This window comes from Sciurus carolinensis, chromosome 9 (genome assembly GCF_902686445.1).
Source record: "Sciurus carolinensis chromosome 9, mSciCar1.2, whole genome shotgun sequence".
Lineage (NCBI taxonomy): Eukaryota > Metazoa > Chordata > Mammalia > Rodentia > Sciuridae > Sciurus > Sciurus carolinensis.
This window is the reverse complement of record NC_062221.1, coordinates 50124691-50145745: the sequence shown is the minus strand read 5'-3', so window position 1 is coordinate 50145745 and position 21055 is coordinate 50124691. Positions and strand designations below refer to the sequence as shown.

Genomic DNA, 21055 nt, shown 5'->3' with positions numbered 1-21055 from the left:
CCACGCAGCACCCTGCCTGCCTTCCAGATGTGGACCAGCTCCTCCCAGCATCTCTGAGATGGCTCTTTGACTTTAGAAAACAGACACACAGCATGAGGGGCAGAAAAAGATCATTTTCTCAAAATTCCCATGTGCTGGACAGTGGAGCCTGAACAAGCTGCAAACATTAAGGATCTGTGCTTATAAATGGCTAAGTTCTAAAGTATTAACCACTAGAGTAAAACTAGTTTAAACTAGTTGCTCCTATTATATCCTTCTGTTTATCTCTTGGCTAAGAGGAAAGAAGCGGGAACCAGGATTTGGGAAGTGAACATGCATAACTGAATCCACTATTAGAACAGTAATTCTAGTTTAAAACTAGAGTAAAACTAGTTTAAACAAAACCTTATAAAAGAGTCTGGATCTGGAGTGTCTTCTAAAGGCCCATGAATTAAAGGCTTGGTACCTGGCTTGGCACTATCAGGAGGTCTTCTGGTCATTAGAGGCACCTTTAAGGGCATTATCAGAACCCTGGCTCCTCCTCTCTCTCTCTTTGCATCCCACCATAAGGTGAGCAGCTTGTTCCAGCATGAGCTCCCCACCATATTGTGCTGCCTCACCACTGGTCCAAAAGCAACAGAACCAAGTGATCATAGATTGAAGCCTCCAAAACTGTGAGCCAAAATAAATCTTTTTCTCTAAGTTGATGTCTCTCAGGTATCTCAGGTATTTGTTATAGCAATGGAAAGTTGGCTAGCACATCCTACTACACCGCAAATCTAAATGAATGAGAAAAGAAGCCAGGTCAACCGAAAGCGAAATGGCAGTTATGTGCCAGGTAACTTATGGAAAGACTTATTTAATTCTAGTAAATGCTGTTTAGCATCGTTTTACTATCCCCACTTCTACAAAAGAAGAAACTGAGGCACAGAAGTGACACTCCTTTCTTAAGACCATACAGAATGGAATACAGTAAAATCAGGGTTCAACAAAATTAGTCACATTGCCTATCCATCTGCTCTTTCCCCCAGGATCTGCCTCTGTGAACACACCAGCACATAGTAAAAGGAGATGCTAATGCAGCCCCATGAGCATTCCTACCAAAATGTGGCGACCAAAGACTGTTGCAGAACAAACTCTGAGACAAAAACCTAAGTGCAAGTGGCTTATGTGGCAGGTGATCGCAGGGGAGTGGGGAAGACAAAAACTTGCAGGAAGTCAATATAGGGTATGTCAATGAGCAGGTGATCATCATGGGCAACTGGGGCTCAGGTCAGTTGGGGAACTATAAGAGACAGTTTTCTCACCTGGAGGGGCAGTAGGCCTGGTATTTATCCATTCACTCCACTACCATTGGTTGAGAGCTATTCCAGGAGAAGAGGAAGGAGCTTTAACTCTGTGGATTTTCTGACTGCCCCATGTGTGGCCCAGCTGGCTTCAGCAAGAATAGACACCCCTCAAGCCAAACAGCACAGTTCTTGCAACTGGTGGCTTTAGTGCAGGGAAGGGTTTAGGAGATGGCCTGGGCACATTCTGCAGCTACTGCAAAGGTATAGGCTATTTTAAAGAGAAGTTTTGAGCTTACCTTTAATAAAAGGCATCTGGTGAGAAAATATGTAACTGCTAATCAAGAGGAGAGGTAGAAAAGCAAATGTTCCTTTGGCCAGTTTTAGGGGCTAAAGTTCCATCTTGCTATTTGGTTCTCACCTTGGAGGAATCCTGACACCATTGTCCAACTGGGTGAGGTTATTGGCATATTTAGATACTGGCAACTCATTTTCCCATGTGTCTGGGTCCTGCTTTCTGTATGGAGATTTTGAGCTGAGAACTGCATCACAGGCAATTGTTACCTAAAAGACAAACCCAGATGTAACATATAAAAACATTCTGAGAGAATAGCAACTGCTGGAAAGTGAACTTATAAAAGCATATTAATAAACACAGCTTAACTGAAGAAAATTGAAACAGCACATTTACCACAAGGGCAAGATCCTGGTTTCCTGCATTTTCCCCTGGATCTAATCAGGTTTTGTCCCTGGCCTAGAACTGGAGTATTGGCAATGGTACAAGGTAGCAAGGAACCAAATGCAGTTTGGAAGCTCCAGCTTAGGGGTCAAACTGAACAATTCCAACCACTTAGCAAGTAGGGCAAAAAGTATGGGGCGGAAGCATTTACAAGGGTGAAATTAGGTACAGGAATGCCCAGGATTTACCCGAGTGGTGTTTTCCTCCTAACAAGTGTACACCGTCATATCCAATATCCTCAACTCATCACACAATGGCATGCGGTCAAGGGCACTTGAATGGAATGTACGCAGCGTGGTTCCATTTCTTAATCTGGTGCAAATGTGACCTTGGACAGGGACATGCCTAGGTACATCTGTGCCAGATCAGTCCCCATCATGAGCAAATGTGTGATGTCCTGCTTGGCACCAACTGACCTGGAGAGGAGGAAGACAGATTCTCTGCCTTCCCCCAAACCCAATTCATCCTGCCCATTCGAATGCCTGTGATAACATTTGCTACTTGCTTGATACCACAAAATCTTTCTAGCTGTCTTTAAAAACTTATATTCTGATGGGAAGGTAAAATGGTACAAGGACCTTGGAAAACAATGATTAAATAGAGTTACCACAGAACCCAACCATTCTACAGCTAGGATTATACCCAGGAGATATGTCAGTTTATGACCACATAAACACTTGTAAGCGAATGTTCCTAACAACATTTTTTATAAGAAAATGGAAACAACCCAAATAATTATCAATGATGAAGAGAATGTAAAATAAAAGGTAATGTGTTTATAGAATGGAATATTATTTAGCAATAAAAGGAAATAAACTACCGATATGGCTATAACATGGATAAATCTTGAAAATAAATGCAAATGACAGACAATCACAAGGAATAACATATTTTTTATTCCATTAATACATCCAGAATAGATAAATCTATAGAGATGGAAAATAGATTAGTGATCACCATAGGCTAGTAGGGTAGTTTGGAGGACGATGGTTAAGGGTGTGGGGTCTTTTTTGGGGGGGGCATTTAAAAAACTCTAAAATTAGATAATGGCAATCAATACATAATAAAAGCAAATGAATTGTGGGCTAGGGTTGTGGCTCGGTAGTAAAGCACTTGCCTAGCATATGTGAGGCACTGGGTTCAAGTCTTAGCACCACATATAAATAAATAAAATAAATAACTAAATCAACAACTAAAAATATATATGTTAAATTTTTTTTTCAAAAAGCAAATGAATTGTAAAAAAATGTTTAAAACAAAATTTGTATTCTATATCACTAATTTCCTGCACAATTAGCTCACGTTTCCCCTTGAGTAGCACTGACAACCAACCCTAGGGCCAAGGAAGAAATAAGACAGGAAGTTCCTCGCCTGTCACCCAACTCCCACTCAGGCCCTGAGCAACTCCTACAAATCCTCCATCCACACTGTATTCAACATCTACCTCTTCTCCGTTTTGGCCAACCCCTCCTAGTCTCAGCTACCACCATGGCTCACACAGATGGCTACACAACAGCCTAAGAGTCCCCTTTCTTACACCATGCCCCCTCTTCTCTGCCCACTAGAGTGATCTGCTATGAAAATGAGATCCTATTCTTCCCTAGCGTGAACTCCCCAGGGTTACATTTAACCCTACCAATTGATGACAGGTATAGTCAGGAACAAGGAAGAGGTCCCAGTCCTCAAAAGTCTGGGAATCTAGCTGGGTGTGGTGGTGCACATCTGTAATCCTGGCAATTCGGGAGACTGAGGCAAGAGGATTGAAAGTTCAAGGCCAGCTTCAGCAATTTAGCAAGAAGCTGCCTCAAAATTTAAAAAAAAAAAAAAAAATTAAAAGGACTGGAGAGGAAGCTCAGTGGTAAAGCACCCCTGGGTTCAATTCCCAGTCGGGGGAAAAAAAAAAGTCTGGGAATCTATTACAGAGCCAGCAGGCATAAATACTTAAACCTTTTTAAAGAGAAATTTTCATTTATCTCACAAGGGCTATATATAATTAGTCTTTCCTTTCAATTATCAAAATTCATCTCCCACCACCTTCCAGAGATGCCTGTGGAAAACATGGCTGAGTACTCTAAAAGCCTCTTCCAGAGTGTTCCAGGGCTAAGCCCCTTCTAGGCCACTTTAGCACTCTGGCCACAACACCTCATCTTTTAAGTCTGATCTGTTACTAGTCCCCATTTGTTTCACCAACTACATGGATTATTTCTCTGTCCTCCTCTGGATTTTTTTCATCCCCCATTAGATCATTTTCAGTGCTCTGGTTTGCAATGCACCAAGATATTAAATAAGATTCAAATATAATCTTCCCTTTTCTTTGAATATCCTTTCTGGTGACATACAACAAAATTCCCTCAGACTTCTGAACCACTTTTATAAACTACTGATCTAGTGTTTTTAAAATATCATCGAAAAAGAATCACTTTACAGGTCTTTTTTATGAACAGCTGAAGGTCAAGATCAATCATTCTTTAATTACTCTGTGAATTATTTTTTCCTTGGATTTGTTATCTGGAGTGAAGTGAGGAAACCTTGGCTCTATCCCAAGTCTCCCAATCCTCAAGTGCAGTGGTACACTGGGACTCACTTGAGCTGGCCCATGGGAGTTGATTGTTAACTTTTAAGAAATTACACACTCCCGTGCTTATTGCCGCACTCCTCACAACAGCCAAGAAGAGGAAACAGCCTAAGTGTTATCAACTCATGAATGGACAGAGAAAATATGGTGCATATACATAATGAACATAATTCAGCCAAAAAAAAAAAAGATCCTGTCATTTGCAACATGAATGGAACTAGAGATCATTCTGTTAAGTGAAATAAGCCAGGCACAGAAAGACAAGTACCACAGGACCTCACTCACATGTGAAATGCAAAAATAAGTCGATCACACAGACATTGAGAATAGAATGGTGGTTACCAGCTGGGAAGAAGAGAAGGGAGAAAGGGATAGGGAAAGACTGATCAATGGGTACTGCTACCATTAGACAAAAGCAATACTGAGATAATAAGCAGCTATCAAAAGCTTTAAAAAAGGATTCTGAATGTTTTCATCACAAAGAGATGATAAATGTTTGAAGAGAATGTTTAACCTTATTTAAACATCACTAAATATACATGTGTATTAAAACATCATATGGTACCCCATTAATATGTACATTAATATGTACAATGTACCGAAAAAGAAAAAGAAAAACAATTTTTTTTTTTTTTTTTTTTGCGGTACTGGGGATTGAACTCAGGGCCTTGTGCTTGTGAGGCAAGCACTCTACCAGCTGAGCTATCTCCCCAGTCTGAAAAAAGAAAAAATTTAAGAAACTTTGCAAGATGATTGCTAAACACAACCCTTATTAAAAACTGAATTATATAACACATAAAATATGTCTTTAAAAAGGTTACACGTAACTCCTCACTTCAAAAACTCCTCCCTTTCTTGTGTCTTACTGTATCCATCAGCTACATGTTCTTGAGGTTTCTTATATCTACTTTAGCTGAATAGAGGGAATTCTAAAACTGAGTCTGCTACTGTACCTTTCTGCCAAACACGGCATTCAGTGACATCACGATGTCAGCCTGACATCAACCACAGAAGGAGTACAGACACTGTGGAAATCACCTCACATCACAAGCAGGGCTGTTTCCCTCAGGAGCCTCTTGCTAAACTACCAGCACAGCACTCACTGCCCAAGTTCCTAATGTGGAAAATGAAGGCACTGGATTCCAGACTCCAAGGTCCCAGCTGAGCCCACAATGCTGCCTCTGTGAACCCTGCACCACCCAGAGTGGCTTCACTTTCTGATGGAATCTACAGAATAACTCTCTCAACTGAAATTGTTCTCCTCTGAGACACTCAAGAGATAAAGGAAGAGTCACATCTTGGGTGTTTTTGAGACCAACACCTTTTTTTATTTATAAGTTCAAAAAGAGCCAAGCACAATGGCACACACCTGTAATTCCAACAACTCAGGAGATTGAAGCAGGAGAATTGCAAGTTCTAGACCAGCCTCAGCAACTTAGCAAAGCCCTAAGCAACTTGGCAAGACCCTGTCTCAAAATTAAAAATTAAAAAAAGGGCTGAGGATGTGACTCAATGGTTAAGGGCCCCTGGGTTCAAACCCTGGTACCATAATAAATAAATAAATAAAATTTCAAAAGAGAATCATCAAGCACCAAAAATATAGCAAAAGCATGAAAAGAAAATATAGTAACTAGCATCTTTTGTGTAGTTAAATCCTCTTAGTTACCATCAGACAAATCCAGGTTTGTTCTTCAATCTCCCCACCCAACCACTTCCAAATTATTCTTTTTTCCCCCATTCTTAAAGTATTTCTTTAAAGCAATAAAGTTTTCATTTTAAAGTATTCTAAAAAATACTCTATTAAAAATTATGATGTGTCTTACAGATTCAGATTTCCATGGCACTTGCCTTTTAAATAAGAGTATTCATGGTTCAAATTATACTCTGAATATACGGATGATTAAGAAGTTTTTTATTTACTTTTTTCACATACTTCATCATGAGTGATTGAGAGTAAAATAATTTCTCATGACATTTATTCACAATATGCTTCTTATTTTCCAAAACCAGAAACAAGATTTATATCAAACCAGGGTAGTAAGAACTTTCAATATTACAGAGACATAAGCCTTAATGTATAATTTCAGGTAATGGGATGAAGTAAGACCATTTTGTCCACTAATATATTTTATCCTTGGTAACCATCACATGAGTCAACATGAGGAACCTGAGAAAGCAAAGGTAATTTAATTCTACATGCTTCACTGAATACTGGGCACTTAGGATGGAAAGGGGTGTGTTCTATTTAATAAGTAGAAGGGCTACAATAGATAAGTACACAAAATTCTCATTTGGATGGTCACACATTTAGATATAAAGTAGATCGGGGGAAAGAGGTTAAGTGGTAGAAACCTGGTCCCTGGTAACATGGAAACCCTAAGCACAAAGGTCCCCTCTTGGCAGCAGCAAGTGAGCAGATGGCTGTAGATAGTCAAGTAACATCCAGAAGACTTTGGGACCTAAAGACCTGACTTTGGTTCTGGCAGAATTTGAAGAGGGAGAAAAAAATAAAACCAACTAGGATGCCTAATCAACTCATTCTGACCCCACTGCCATCTGTCAGGGGACCCTGGGAGGTCAAGGTGTGTGTGGAGTAGGGAGAAAAAAAAAAAAAAAAGGAAGAGGAAAAGGAAAAAAGAAGGAGGGTGGGTGCTGCAGGCAACACAGGAAATGAGGAAAGAGCAGGAAAAACATTTAGGGTCCCCACAAGAACTGTGCCCTCTTGGAGAATTCCAAAAGCAAAGGAAAACAACCTGGCCTCCCCCATCACCGCCTCCAGCCCCAGCTTCAAGCAGGAAAATTAAGACCCCTTCACAAAACTGGATTTCAACAGAAGGAAAAGGAAGAAAGGAAAAGGGGAGGAGAGGAGAAAAGTTGACTGCTAAAAATATAAATCGTGTCAGACTGCACAGGAGTAAAGCTGAACTTCCCCAGAGCTCCCGCACACCTGTGATTTTTAAGGGTCTGGTTCTTCTCACAACTGTGTTTCTGTCATTTTACAGTGGAACTCTTTCAGTTTCCCCAAACAAAATCTTACATGGAAGGACAACATGAGAAGCCCAATTAAAATACTGTCATCCTTCTGATGAGAAGATGGTCCCTCTCCAACAGTCTGTGCACATGACAAGGGCGCACTTTGGAAATCTAAGCAACAGACTGACCAGGAGACCAGACCACTGGAGGAGGTCAGCCTGGGGAGCAATGAAGTCCAACAGCACCAGAAGTAAGAGACAGTGAGGGGCCAACAGTACCAAACTGCAGCCCCATGAGACCCTGTCACAAAGGAGAAGCGATATGCCCCTGTTCATGCTCTCCCCTCCCCAGCCCCACCCCACGCACACACACACCGCACACGCACACACACCTGACAGAGTCACGCGCATCTAGCTAGCAGCCGTGCACACTCACTGACCAGGGCTGGTAACTCCTCAATATTTGGTAGTGCTATTTCATAGTGATCTGGGAATATAACAAGTTTGGCTTCATCTTCATATTCATAATCGTCGCTATTTAAATCGTCATCAGTATCTAGATCTGAGGAGAAAACAAAAACAAAGAATAAGAAGTGAGGAAAGAAACATCCCACACAAAGGCAGCACCCACTGGGAAAGTCAGAACTCCACAGGGACACAATACCAAGGATGTGATATTTACAGTTTCCAACTCTGACATGACCATCCGTCTGCCCCAAACCAGGAATAACAGGCCCTGCCATCTTCCCTAAGTTATGAATATTTATTTACCAGTGACAGATGTATGAAGAAGACTGAGTCATATCACAAAGCCTAGCAGAAGAGACATATGCACTAAAAACAGAATTCTTAAAGATTTTTAAAGGAATATATTCTTAAATATGATCTGGGGGATCCCTGACTGCTGACTTCACAAGAATGGACTATAATACAGAAGAAAGTACGCAGGTTTGAGAAGTGATAAACCTAGGTTCAGTGCTGGCCCCAAAACTTCACGTTGCTTTGGGCAAATCACAAACTCTGTATCTGTTTAGTTTCCTCATTTGCAGCCTGGATATAATAACAGTTTAGGTAGCAGATAAATGAGAAATTGTAGAAAAAAGACCTGGCACATAATGGGTAACCAATAAATGGCAGCTATTATTTTAAAATAAAATCTCCCTTTCACTCTGTCTCTTGCCTCTCTGTTATCTTGCCTCTGTTATCTGCCTATCTTGCCTATTCCCCCTCTGCCCGTTCCCTTCCTCTAACAGTCATTGAGATCTTGCACAGTAAACCAGCTGGGGAAACCCTGTCATGTGGGCAGTCCTGCTGTCCTTGGGCTGCAAAGAATTCTCAGTAGGAAAGATGAGCTTCTTCAGCCTGTTGTCTCTTAAGTCATCACCTCTTCGCTTGGCTAATCTCTGGTAAAGGTTAGATGAAGGCTCAAGGAAATGTCCTGTCACAATATTTACAGGGACACTTCAGCTTCACATTCATGGGGATGCCAGTATCCCAGATCATGTTTGTATATTTATAAGTTTGGAACTATGGTGACAGAAAAGCAATTGGACTATATGCCACTCACACTCACAAACCCGCACAGAAACAGGTACACAGACACATGGAGAAACACGGCCACTGTAGATAGAAGAAAGCCATTTTACTAGACTCTGAAGGCTGCCTGAGAACTGAAGGATCCAGATTCTGTTATTACCTTGTATACCTTTAACCAAAAACCTAGCTCATCTTTGTGTACAGCTCTGCTCTGGAATTCTCAAAGGTAGGACAGGTGTAAATAAGAAAAAAAAACAAAGAAAGAGAGAAAACACAATCCAAACATTTCAATAAAAGATTCTAAATAATAAGAATCAGAAACAACAAAATGAAGAACCAAACAACATGGCTAGATAGCCATAAAAGGTTAATTTAACAAAAGATAATTTTTAAGATTCTATTAGCTTAAGAAGGAACTAAAAGCATTTACTTAAAGCACATGATTCAAACAAGAAAGAGTATTGTAAGTGCTGTAAAAATCTGAATGCCCCAACATCTATAATTTGAAAAAAAAAAAAATGGAACCTAAAATTTGTTCAACAAAAATGATATTTAACTCAACATAATATTATTTAAATGACAGTTATTTACGCTATGCAGAAACATGGAAATGTTTCTGTGTTAACACTAAAAATACAAAATTCATCTTCACTATAAAGACAACTTTGCACTATGTTCATAGATAAAAATTGGAAGGAAGCCTGCACCAAAGCAAATATTGAATGGGTGAACTTTGCTCTATAAATATTCTTTATTATTGCACATATAACTATTTTAAATAACCAAAGTACAAATCTTTTGTGTTTATGTGTAGTTTGGATTCATACAAGATAATATCTGTATCTTTTCCACAGAAAACATATTCACTTAATGCTAATTCAAATCTTACCTGGTCTAAATAAGCAAACAAAGTCCAAAAGAAACCTTCTCTAACATTTACTAATTGTCACCCTGGGTGAGTTTTTTCAAAGTTCATTTTCCTCATGAGTAAGCTATGGATAATCTAATCTACTCACAAGATTAACAGGATTAAGCAAGATAAGGTCTTAAGGCACCTGATAGGATCTAATGGGTACTGGGGACTCACAGATAATCATCAACATCACCATCTCCATCACCCTGTCTACATTCCCAACAGTTAACAGCGTCCAAAGTGCTTCCCCTCCCTTTAGCTGCCCCAGCTCAGAAGCAATCCTGAAATAAGTTTCAGGACAACCATGACATTGAGTGGGGGGCTGGGGAGATGGCTCAGCTGGTAGAGCGCTTGCCTCGCAAGCACAAGGCCCTGAGTTCGATCCCCAGCACCGCAAAAAAAAAAATAAATAAAACATTGAGTGGGGATCTTTCATGTGATCTAAATATGGAGAAGACAGACCTTTCAAATGCTTCTCGATTGTGAGCTCACAGAAGGAAACAGGTCACATTCACCTCCCATATCCCCAACCTCCACAGAGTGCCCCCCAACACACACCATGCACTCAGTACATATCTGAAAAAGGGGACTTCAGGAAGCCAAGGGTACCAGTGCGCTCAGATCAGCAAAGCAAGACATCCAAGGAGGCTGTGCTGCTGTTCTCATGGGCTACTCCTATATGTTTAAGAAGAGACAGCAAGTCAGGCACGGTGGTGCATGCCTGTAATCCCAGTGGCTCTGGAGACTGAGACAGGAGAATCACGAGTTCAAAGCCAGCCTCAACAATGTCGAGGCCCTAAGCAATTAAGAGAGACCCTATCTCTAAATAAAATACACAATAGGGCTGGGGATGTGGCTCAGTGGTCGAGTCCCTGGTATCCACACCCCCAAAAAAAGAAGCAGCAGCAAGACTAGCACACAAAAAAGCAGAACTTCATCGCACTTCTTTATACTTATAGTTTACTTGTAATTTCAACTTAACAGAATGAAAGGGGGTCATGATCTTTCCCAAACATCTTAATTCAAAGTAGGGAAAAGACTTAGTTAGCAGAGGTAACCTACATGCTGATTTTAAGAGACAAATCTAAGGATTTTTCTGAACACACGTGCCCCAGAGTCCCAAATATGGTCTAAAATTTCCATATTTCTTTAAATCAAGTCTCATAACCCAAATAATACCTAACTGAAGACACTACTACTTTCCATGGCTCTAACTGGCAAAACCCAGATTGAGCTCTTTCTCTAAGTTAAAACAAAACAAAACAAAACTTCTCCCCCAACTCTACTTCAGTAATCCTCCCAGGTCCCTGGGAGAAGAAGCTGGGACTACACCCAACTCTCCCAGAAGCCTGGGCAGCACAAAACAAAACCAGGGCTCCAACTGCCACCCCGCAAAGCTCTCTCAGCTTGACCACACTGACTTCGTCTTACGTGCTGGAGGTGAACAATCTGTCCCACAGCTGCAAAATCTGACCAACTATTTACCTTTAAATGAAGGCACGAGGGAAAAGCCCCTTGAAAACGCAATGCCCCCTCTGACCCATTTCAGAAGGAAATGGCAAATGGAGTTGATTTGAACCTTCCGGTCACTGCAGCTCAGGTGAGTTTTCTGAACAGGCCCAATCCCAGAATTTTTCACGAATGTTCTGTTTTCAGTTTGTTTCTCATTGAGGATGAATGCCTGGGCTAAATCAAAAGAGTGGAATTTAAGCTCTCTGAGGTTAGGTGGTAGCTCTTCAATGCTCCATTCTTCAAACACAGAGGAAATTAACTCATTTACTCCAATTTGTGAACACTGGGAAAGGAGACTCAGTAAAAATGTGAGTATTTAACACTGTTTTTATGGTACACCAATGATAAGGTATTTTAAATACATTTCCAGTTATGTATGCATTTGTACACATTTGTAGCTTTATTGCTATATGTGTGTGTACAAATACATATATGTGTGTGTAGATAGATATACATATACATATAAGATATCGATATGTGAATGTTTTGGCCAAAAACACAATGCAAGCCCCAGGATATTTCTTTGAGGATCCTGGACTCCTTATTTCCCTGCTTCTTTCCTTCTTTCTCATAAAACACTAAGTTTTATGTCAGTTAACTTCTAAAATTCACAAACTCTCATGTTGCTACGAGTTATCTTCCTAGAGGACAACCTGATGGTTGAAAACATCCTAGCTTGAAAACATTAATGGAAAATTAGCCAGCAGTTTTTTCATGGTGGCCCTAAGTCGAAGGAAAAGCCTGATCATTCTGTTCATTTAGCAGTTAGGTCCAGAAAACTAAGTATGTATGTTATAATAACCGAGTAGCCACTTGAAAATTTAATAACACATACTGAAAGAAAATGCTTTACCTCCTTCATAACCCAATTCCTTACTAATGAGATGTGTGCGTCAGCTGAACACTGCACAACCTCTCTTTGAATCAGACTGGACAGCACCACCACTGCACTCCACATTTTTAAGGTCCAAAAGTAAATAAATAAGTAAGACCTCTGATTTACAAAGAGATGAAGTCACTGAAAGGAATACAGGACAACCTAATAATAAAACAACATTAAGGTTAGTTCATGCAGGTTTGAGCATCACTGTTCCCTCAAAGATTTAAAATATTCCTGTCAGTTCACTGCAGCATCTTGGGGTGCCTCCAAGCACAGTTTGAGAACCAAAGCGTTAATGGCTCCCAAACACCTACGGGGGGAAAAAAATCTAAACACGTGATCTCCTTACAGAAAACATAGGATAAACAAGATGGACGAAGATGTACAAACTGAAAATATTATTTGTCTCTGGGAACAAGTGACTAGGAGACAGGGAAGGGAGAAAAACTTTTCACTGCACAGCCTTTTATAATGTTTATAAAATTTTAAGCTCTGTCCATATGTGACACATTCAAAAAATATTTTTAAATCCTTAATACAAAATAGTATAGAATTTAAATAATTTTTAAATTACCCATAATTACAGTTGTTAAAAAACAAATGACCAACGAAGGCTAGAGACGAGGTGATTTCACTTGGATGGCATGGAAGCTGGGGAAGGAAGGATGACTTGACCACTGAGAGGCAGGACCACACGGAGGAGGCTCGGGCCAGCTGTTCATCCCAGCTAAGGCCTCCACCTCCCTGACAAAGTCATTATTGAAGGCTGTGATCAATGAGTCAGTGATTTTAATGTCACTGATGAGTCACTAGAAAAGGAATTATTCACAAAATCATCAGGTGAATCAAATGAAAAAAAAAAAAAAAAAAAAAAAAACCAGCTTCAATCCAAGACAAAGCATTGGCCATCCACGTCAGCTTTATGGGGAAGGTAGGGCAGCACAACTACCCCGCAGAACTAGGAGAGGGTGCTTCCTAGTCAAAGAAACGAAGAGAAACTGCCAGAGAGGTCTGAGTTCTCCTCCCCTCTACAAAGAGACGACCCCAGTGTCTCTTTCAGAAAAGGAAATGTCTATGGCGAAAGCTACTAGCTGCCCCCCCTATCTATGCTCCTTTTCCTCTTAAGAGCCCCCGACTTCACTCAGTGAAGTAGTTAGTAGCCTTTATTTTCTAGTCTCCTCTGCAGCAGGGTGTGACCAAGTTCTGATCAGAGGAATACACTGAGTGGGGACCTTTGAAAAGTCAGACAAAAGACCAGTGATTACACTGGGAAATTTTTTTTTTTTTTTTTTTGGTCCTTTCCTCTTCTCTTTCCTGCTTTCTAAATAGGGAGTAGATGGTTGGAGTCCCAAAGCCATTTTGGACCAAATGACAGTGAAGCTGGAAGTCACAGGCCAGGATGGGAAGATAAGCAGAAATATACAGAAAGTCAATATCCCTAATGAACATGAGGCCATCCCATTAGCCTGTACTTACTGCTTTCCAACATCCTCCACATGAGAGAAATAAGCATCAACCTTAAAGTCATCAATATTTTAAGCTTTCTGTTACATAAGCCAGAAGCAATCCTAGTAGGACCCACCACTGAAATTAATCTACAGGCTACATCTACTTGAACTCAAGAGCTGTGATTAGTGTGACAAGAGAAAAATGCTTCTTCCTGGGATATTAGAAGCAGCAGTGGAGAGGACTGACACTCAGAACCTGCAACACCAAGTACTTACTCCGAGGGAGACCCTAACACAAATACCCTTAAGTGTAAAACTAGTGGGAGAAATGGGGCCTGGGGAAAGCCCCGGAAGCTAATGGAATTCCAGTTTAAATTTTTAAAAAATGAACACAGTCCAAAAAGAATGCTTTAGCTGAGCTGTGAGTTGCAGATTCATCCTGTGGTCTTCTAAGTCATAGGATGTTGAGTGAAGAGAGAGCAGCTTGTAGGAAAAGTCCCACGGAAATGAAATGATGGGTAACAACCAAAGGGGCCCATGGAGTATAAAGTACAAAAACTCAGAGCTTACTTTTAAATTAAGTTTTAATTAAGTTTTATTGGTGCATCAGAATTATACATAATAGTGGGATTCATTTTTACATATTCATATAAAGTACATACACAATATAAAATGTAATTTGGTCAATTTCATTCCCAAGAACCTCCTCTTTCCTTCCTCTTTGGACATAGGTACAAAGTGGGATCCTGGACTGGGTTCTGTAATCAAAATTAGTGGAGAAACTGGTGAAGTCCTAGAACCTGCAGTTTGGCTAATTTTTTAATTTTTTACCCTCCTGGTTCCTTTACTCAACTGATTAAATTAATGTTTTAAATAGTGACTTAACAGTATCCTCTAATATCAAAATAATTACTAAAAACAAAATCAACCTCAAAGTCTTTTCAGTAAAAGGCAAAAGGTTAAAGGCTGAGATCTGCTAACTTCTTCATTCAACCAAAAATAAATAAATAACAACGTTTGTCAAAATGTTTAATTATTTCTATCTTCAAGAAGTTTATACTGATATCATTTAATACAGATGTCCCATGTATTACTGGAAGGGAACCAGAAAGCTAATAACCAGAGTATCATAATATATTCAATCATTTCAGTTTCCGGACTTATTCAAGGCTGGTTTGGGTTGGTTGGCTGATTGGGGTTGTGCTACAAAAGCAAGATGAGAAATGAGAAAGACTGACCAGGTTGGAAAAAGCCTTATAAAGAAAACCAGGAGCTGCAAAGCAGCAGAGAAGACAGTAAAACTGGGCCCAGCATGAAGCAACTGAGAATCAAACCAGGAAGGAAACTCAGTTCCATGATTGTTTCAGTGATTTTACTTATCAAAAAAATGCATGTGACTTCATTGCAACAGCACACGTTTGTTATGGAAAAGTTTGAAATACAAATTTAAAAATCAGAATCACCAGGAAGAAGCTACTGTTCACATTTGGAGTACATTCTTCCATTCTTCTAGTCTCCCACTTATATATTTATATACGGGTGTGTGTGTATATGTGCACATATGTACACACAAAGATAATCATATGCATACATGCATGCATACAAATATACATATATGTACATATATAAATGTATATATATATATACATATATATGTATATAATATATGTGGATTTTTGTTTACCAAAATGAAATTATACTATTTGAGCAATTTTGAGATTTCTTTCAAATGACAAGGGATGTAAATTGGTTGACCAAACATCAAATCATTTTTTTCTCCTGAGGAAACCGTATCAGAAACCTAATATGAAATATGACCATAATTACATGATCTAGAAATCAATCGTATTTTGCATAAGCAAAACTATCTGTTTTTGAATGAGGAAAATTAAAACATCACCATTAGACAAATACCCCATAATAATTATTACAGGCAAGATTCACTGATAGATGCTAAAATCAGTGAAAAAACTCTGAGAAGAAACATGACATTAACATAGTCTCAAAGCATCCCCAAGGTATTTATTAATTACATTATGAGTTCGCAGTGAGAAACCTTGCAGACATGACCTTAACAAGTGATCAATTTCAACATCACCAGCATGAAGCTATACCGATGTCGTGTACCTCCCAATAGCATGCACTGAGAGGGACACATTCCTTTTGTAGATATCTTCCCACAAATGTGTAACTTCAGACTCTTCATGAGAAAAAATCAGATAAACCCAAACTGAGGCATACTCTACAAAATAACTAACCAATAGTATTCAAAAGCATCACAATTATTAAAGACAAAGAAAGATTGAGGAACTACCACAGATTGGAAAAGGTGATGGACACATGTACAAAGTGGGATCCTGGACTGGGTTCTGTAATCAAAAGGGGACATTAGCAGAGAAACTGGTGAAATCCTAAAACCTGCAGTTTGGCTAATTTTTTACAAAAAGAAAAACTGGCTCTTCTTTCAAATCAATGAAAAAAGGACCAGAACAAGGTTCACAAGTGACTCTCTAGTCACTGTAAGCATAATCACTTCAAAGCACTGGAGCCAGCTCCAGTGCCAAAGCAACCATCACCACCAGGTAGACACAAAGTGGAATCAGAGCCTCTCAATTTAATTTGAGCCTCTCATCCTTAAATCGTAATAAAGAACCCATTATTACTTCAATTCAGACATGCACATGCACACACATACACAGAGAGTAAATCTGAGGAAACTGCTGACAATTATTTACATTACCTAAAAAAATCTTGGAATTCCTCCTTTTTGGTAAAGCTCCACCAGATGCCCCTCTTACCTTCTGAAAAAGAAAGAAAGAAAGAGATACCATTAAAATGCAGCCTACAGAATAAAGTTTGAGAAAAAAAATACATTTGAGTGTGCGTGCGCGCGCACGTGTGTGTGTGTGCGCGCGCGCGCACGCGCGCATTTCGGAGGTTCCCAGTTTTTATAAAAGGTCAAGAGGAAATAGTCAACTTGCACTAGAGATTCCAGGACAAACAGGAACTGGACCCAGTTCCATGCAGGTAGATAGAGAGCAATGCCATATTCCACCAAGTTATAAAGAATGCTCCTCGGGACAGCTGGGTCAAACGGTGGGTCCATTCCAAGTTTTCTAAGGAGTCTCCACACTGCTTTCCAGAGTGGCTGCACTAATTTGCAACCCCACCAGCAATGTATGAGTGTACCTTTCTCCCCACATCCTCGCCAACACCTGTTGTTGCTTGTATTCTTGATAATCGCCATTCTAATTGGGGAGATGGAATCTTAGGGGAGTTTTGATTTGCATTTTTCTTATTACTAGAGATGTTGAACATTTTTTCATATATCTGTTGATTGCTTGTAGATCTTCTGTGAAGTGTCTGCTCATTTCCTTAGCCCATTTGTTGACTGGGCTATTTGTATCCTTGGTATAAAGTTTTTTGAATTCTTTATAAATTCTGGAGATTAGTGCTCTATCTGAAGGGCATGTGGCAAGGATTTTCTCCCACTCTGTAGCCTCTCTCTTCACATTGCTGATAGTTTCCTTTGCTGAGAAAAAGTTTTTAGTTTAAATCTATCCCATTTATTGATTTTATTTTATTTTGCTTTTATTTCTTTTGCTTGGGGAGTCATCCACATCAATATTTATAGCAGCTCAATTCACAATAGCTAGATTGTGGAACCAATCTAGATTGTGGAACCAATCTAGATGCCCTTCAATAAATGAATGGAAAAAGAAAATGTGGTATATATACACAATGGAATATTATTCAGCCATAAAGAAGAATACAATTATAGCATGTGTAGGTAAATGGTGGAGTTGGAGAATAACATGCTCCATGGGAAAAATGGAGGAAGGATGGATTGTATAAGAAGGAAATGAAGGATGCGGAGGGGTCGGGGATGGAAGGAAAGATAATAGAATGAGACAAACATCATTACCCTGTGTTCATGTTTGATTACACAAACAGTGTGACTCTACTTCATGTACAACCAGAGAAATGAAAGTTGTACCCCATTTGTGTACAATGAATAAAAAAAAAAAAATTAAAAAAAAGAATGCTCCTCAGGAAAGTGAAGTGGTAACCAGGGATCAAGACAAAGTAGATGTTTGGACTTAACAATTAGCACATGCTCCCAGGAGGCCACGGGTCTGACAAAGACAGGTTCAGAAAAGACAATGGTGACTCCAGGAAGTCAGAGTCCTGCTCCTCTGCTTATTCAGGGGGTCCCCAGAGCTTGGTCCCCGGCATGCTCCACAACTATTGTTAAAAAATTAAATAAATATCTGCTGGTGGGGTTGCAAATTAGTGCAGCCACTCTGGAAAGCACTGTGGAGATTCCTTAGAAAACTTGGAATGGACCCACCATTTGACCCAGCTATCCCACTCCTTGGCCTATACCCAAAGGACTTAAAATCAGCATACTACAGAGATACAGCCACATCAATGTTCATAGCTGCTCAATTCACAATAGCCAGATTGTGGAACCAACCTAGATGCCCTTCAATTGATGCATGGATACAGAAACTGTGGTATATATATACAATGGAATATTACTCAGCCATAAAGAATGATAAAATTATGGCATTTGCAGGCAAATGGATGAAAGTGGAGAATATCATGCTAAGTGAGATAAGCCACCCTCAAAAAACCAAAGGATGAATGATCTTGCTGATAAGCAGATGATAACACATAATGGGGGGTGGGAGGGAGGCAAGAATGGAGGAAGGAGGGACTGTATAGAGGGAAAAAAGGGGTGGGAGGAGTTGAGGGAAGGAAAAAAACAACAGAATGAATCAAACACCATTACCCTATGTAAACGTATGATTACACAGTATGCCTCTACTTCATGTACAGAGAAACAAGCTGTACCCCATTTGTTTACAATAAAAAAAAAAAAATACAAAACCCAACAGGAAAAAAAAGAAAAAAGCATGTTTCCAACAGATTGTGGCATGTGGGACCCAACCCCAGAATCCTTCCAAGTAGCCACTGTCAAGATTTTGCTGTGCACTTTCTACAGCTCTAATTTGTCTTAGGAGTCCTAAGACTACTCTACCACATTTTATTATTTGATATTGAAGGCCAACTAATTTTTTTGCTTCTCAGATTAAGGTTTCACAGCTTCTACTAAGGTTTACCATTCACATCTTGGGAATCATGAAATTATGGAAACTTCAGCTTTCAAAAACCTGTTCCTCCAAATACTGATGCCAAATGCATATCTCCTCTCTTAGAATCCTTTTCCTCCATGGTCTCAGAGCCTCTGTCTCCTTCCCACCACTCACCTTCCTCAAAAAGAGATGAAATGGAACCAAAGGTGCATTTAACAATCCTAGAGGGAACCTGAAACCTCTACAGAAGTTTATGGTGTCCTCTTCATCATTGTCACCACCTCCTCCATTTCTGCATGGTGGTGGAGGTAGAACAAAGGAAAGGAGGTGCATTAAGAATTCCTAGAGGGCTGGGGAGATAGCTCAGCTGGTAGAGTGCTTGCATCGCAAGTACAAGGCCCTGAGTTCGATCCCCAGTACCGCCAAAAAAAAAAAAAAAAAAAAAAAGAATTCCTAGAACATGGGTCTCTTCCCAATTGTGAGATGCAGGCAAAGACTTGTGGTGATGGGATGGACTTCCTTCCAAAGATCATCACCTATGCTTCCGCTACTACATCATTCCACAGTGGAAATCAGCAGGGTTTGAGAAGCTGAAATTCCTGTCAGCAAATATGGCTGGGCCCACGTGTCAGATTCTATGCTAGAGCTCAGGGTACAAACTGAATGAAACTGAATGAAGATGCATTCCATCTCTTGAGCTCACCAGCATAGTAGGGGAACATAGAGGTAAACAGATAATAACAAAACAAAACAATAAATTGTGGCAAGAATTAAGAAAGATTTTTTTTAAAAAAAAGGTACAATCATATTGAAAGGAAGAATTGCTTGGAGAAGGGCTGGTCACGTAACAAGAACGGCAGTACTCGCAAACAGTATCTACTCAGTAAATATTTGGATGGGTGGATGGATGGATGAATGGACAGACAGATGGATATTTTGACCACAGAGAGTACAACAGGTAAAGGAATAAGGATTGAAGTAAGGCATCCCAAACAGAGAAAACAGCAGACACAAAGGCATGAAATTTCAGTGTGTGCCAGGAAGAAGTGATTTGCCATGTCTGGAGTTTAAAGTTGGTGGAATAAGAGTGAGGGTTACAAAGGCTGTGGGGACCAGATAATGAGAACTTTGTAATCATGCAAAAGAGTTTGGACTTCATTCCCAGGGCGACACATCAGAGATCAAAGCTTCAGGGTGCCACAGATGCACCGATTTATACACTGGGAGAGATTACTCTAGAGAGGGTGCAGACTGAGTGGGACCAAAGGCAGCAAATCTAAAAGAAAGAAAATCAGTCCGAAAGCCACTGTGCTAGTTCTTTTCAAGGACATTGAGCACTCAGACGAGAACAGCAAGGTTAAAGAGGATAGGAGGGACTGAGTGGCTCCTCAGGCAGTAGGAGAGGACAAAGAGAATACAAGAGCTCAACAGAAAGGGGGGTCCAGAAATTTGACATAGTCCCTGGGATGATTTGGATGTTGCTTGCCCAACCTCCCAAAAGTTCATGCTTTGGAAATTAGGTCTTCAGGGTGGTACTGGGCAGTGGTGAAACCTTTACAAAGAGTTCCTTAGGTCAATGGAGGCATGCCCTCCATTCCTACAGAAGGGATTGTAGGAATTTCGTCTCCCAAAACAGGTTTCTGCCTCCCACATGCACTCTGCCATCAGTTATTTGCCATGGGATCCTTTCCAGAGCCTGTACCACCAAAACTATGAGCTAAATAAAACTCCTTTCTTTATAAAGTTAGCTTTCCTTGGATATTTTGTTATACTAATGCAAAACAGACAATGTAGTCCCAAACCCCACAGCTCTGTGGAGATTCCTGCAATCTGTGTATGGAAATGGAGGGAGATATCATCGAGTTAACTGAAGTTCTGGTGTCTAATTAAGGAGGCAAGACAAAAGGGTGTGTATCAGTTAAGGGGACTGGAGATGACAGAATATTTGTTGTCACAGGTGATGAGAATCAGGCTAAACAAGTCACAGGCCCAGAGGACTCAAAGAGGTAGAATAGATCAAAACAGGAACAAACGAGTAAAAGTCGAAATGACTAGAGGTTGTCACCAGCATGAAATGTTTAACTTCACATTTCAGGAGCTGGGCTGTGGCTCAGCG

General features: G+C 40.1%; 1 protein-coding gene across 3 annotated transcripts in view; it reads right to left on the bottom strand.

Moving 5' to 3' along the window:
* Usp13 (ubiquitin specific peptidase 13) overlaps nt 1–21055 on the bottom strand; it is a 104811-nt gene that overhangs the window by 60417 nt on the left and 23339 nt on the right. For all 3 annotated transcript variants that reach the window (XM_047564019.1, XM_047564020.1, XM_047564021.1), the window contains exons 3-5: nt 16581–16641; nt 7992–8113; nt 1687–1829 (exon numbers count right to left, since the gene is read on the bottom strand). In XM_047564019.1, the coding sequence (XP_047419975.1) occupies nt 1687–1829; nt 7992–8113; nt 16581–16641 (326 nt within the window). The remainder of the gene's footprint in view (nt 1–1686; nt 1830–7991; nt 8114–16580; nt 16642–21055) is intronic.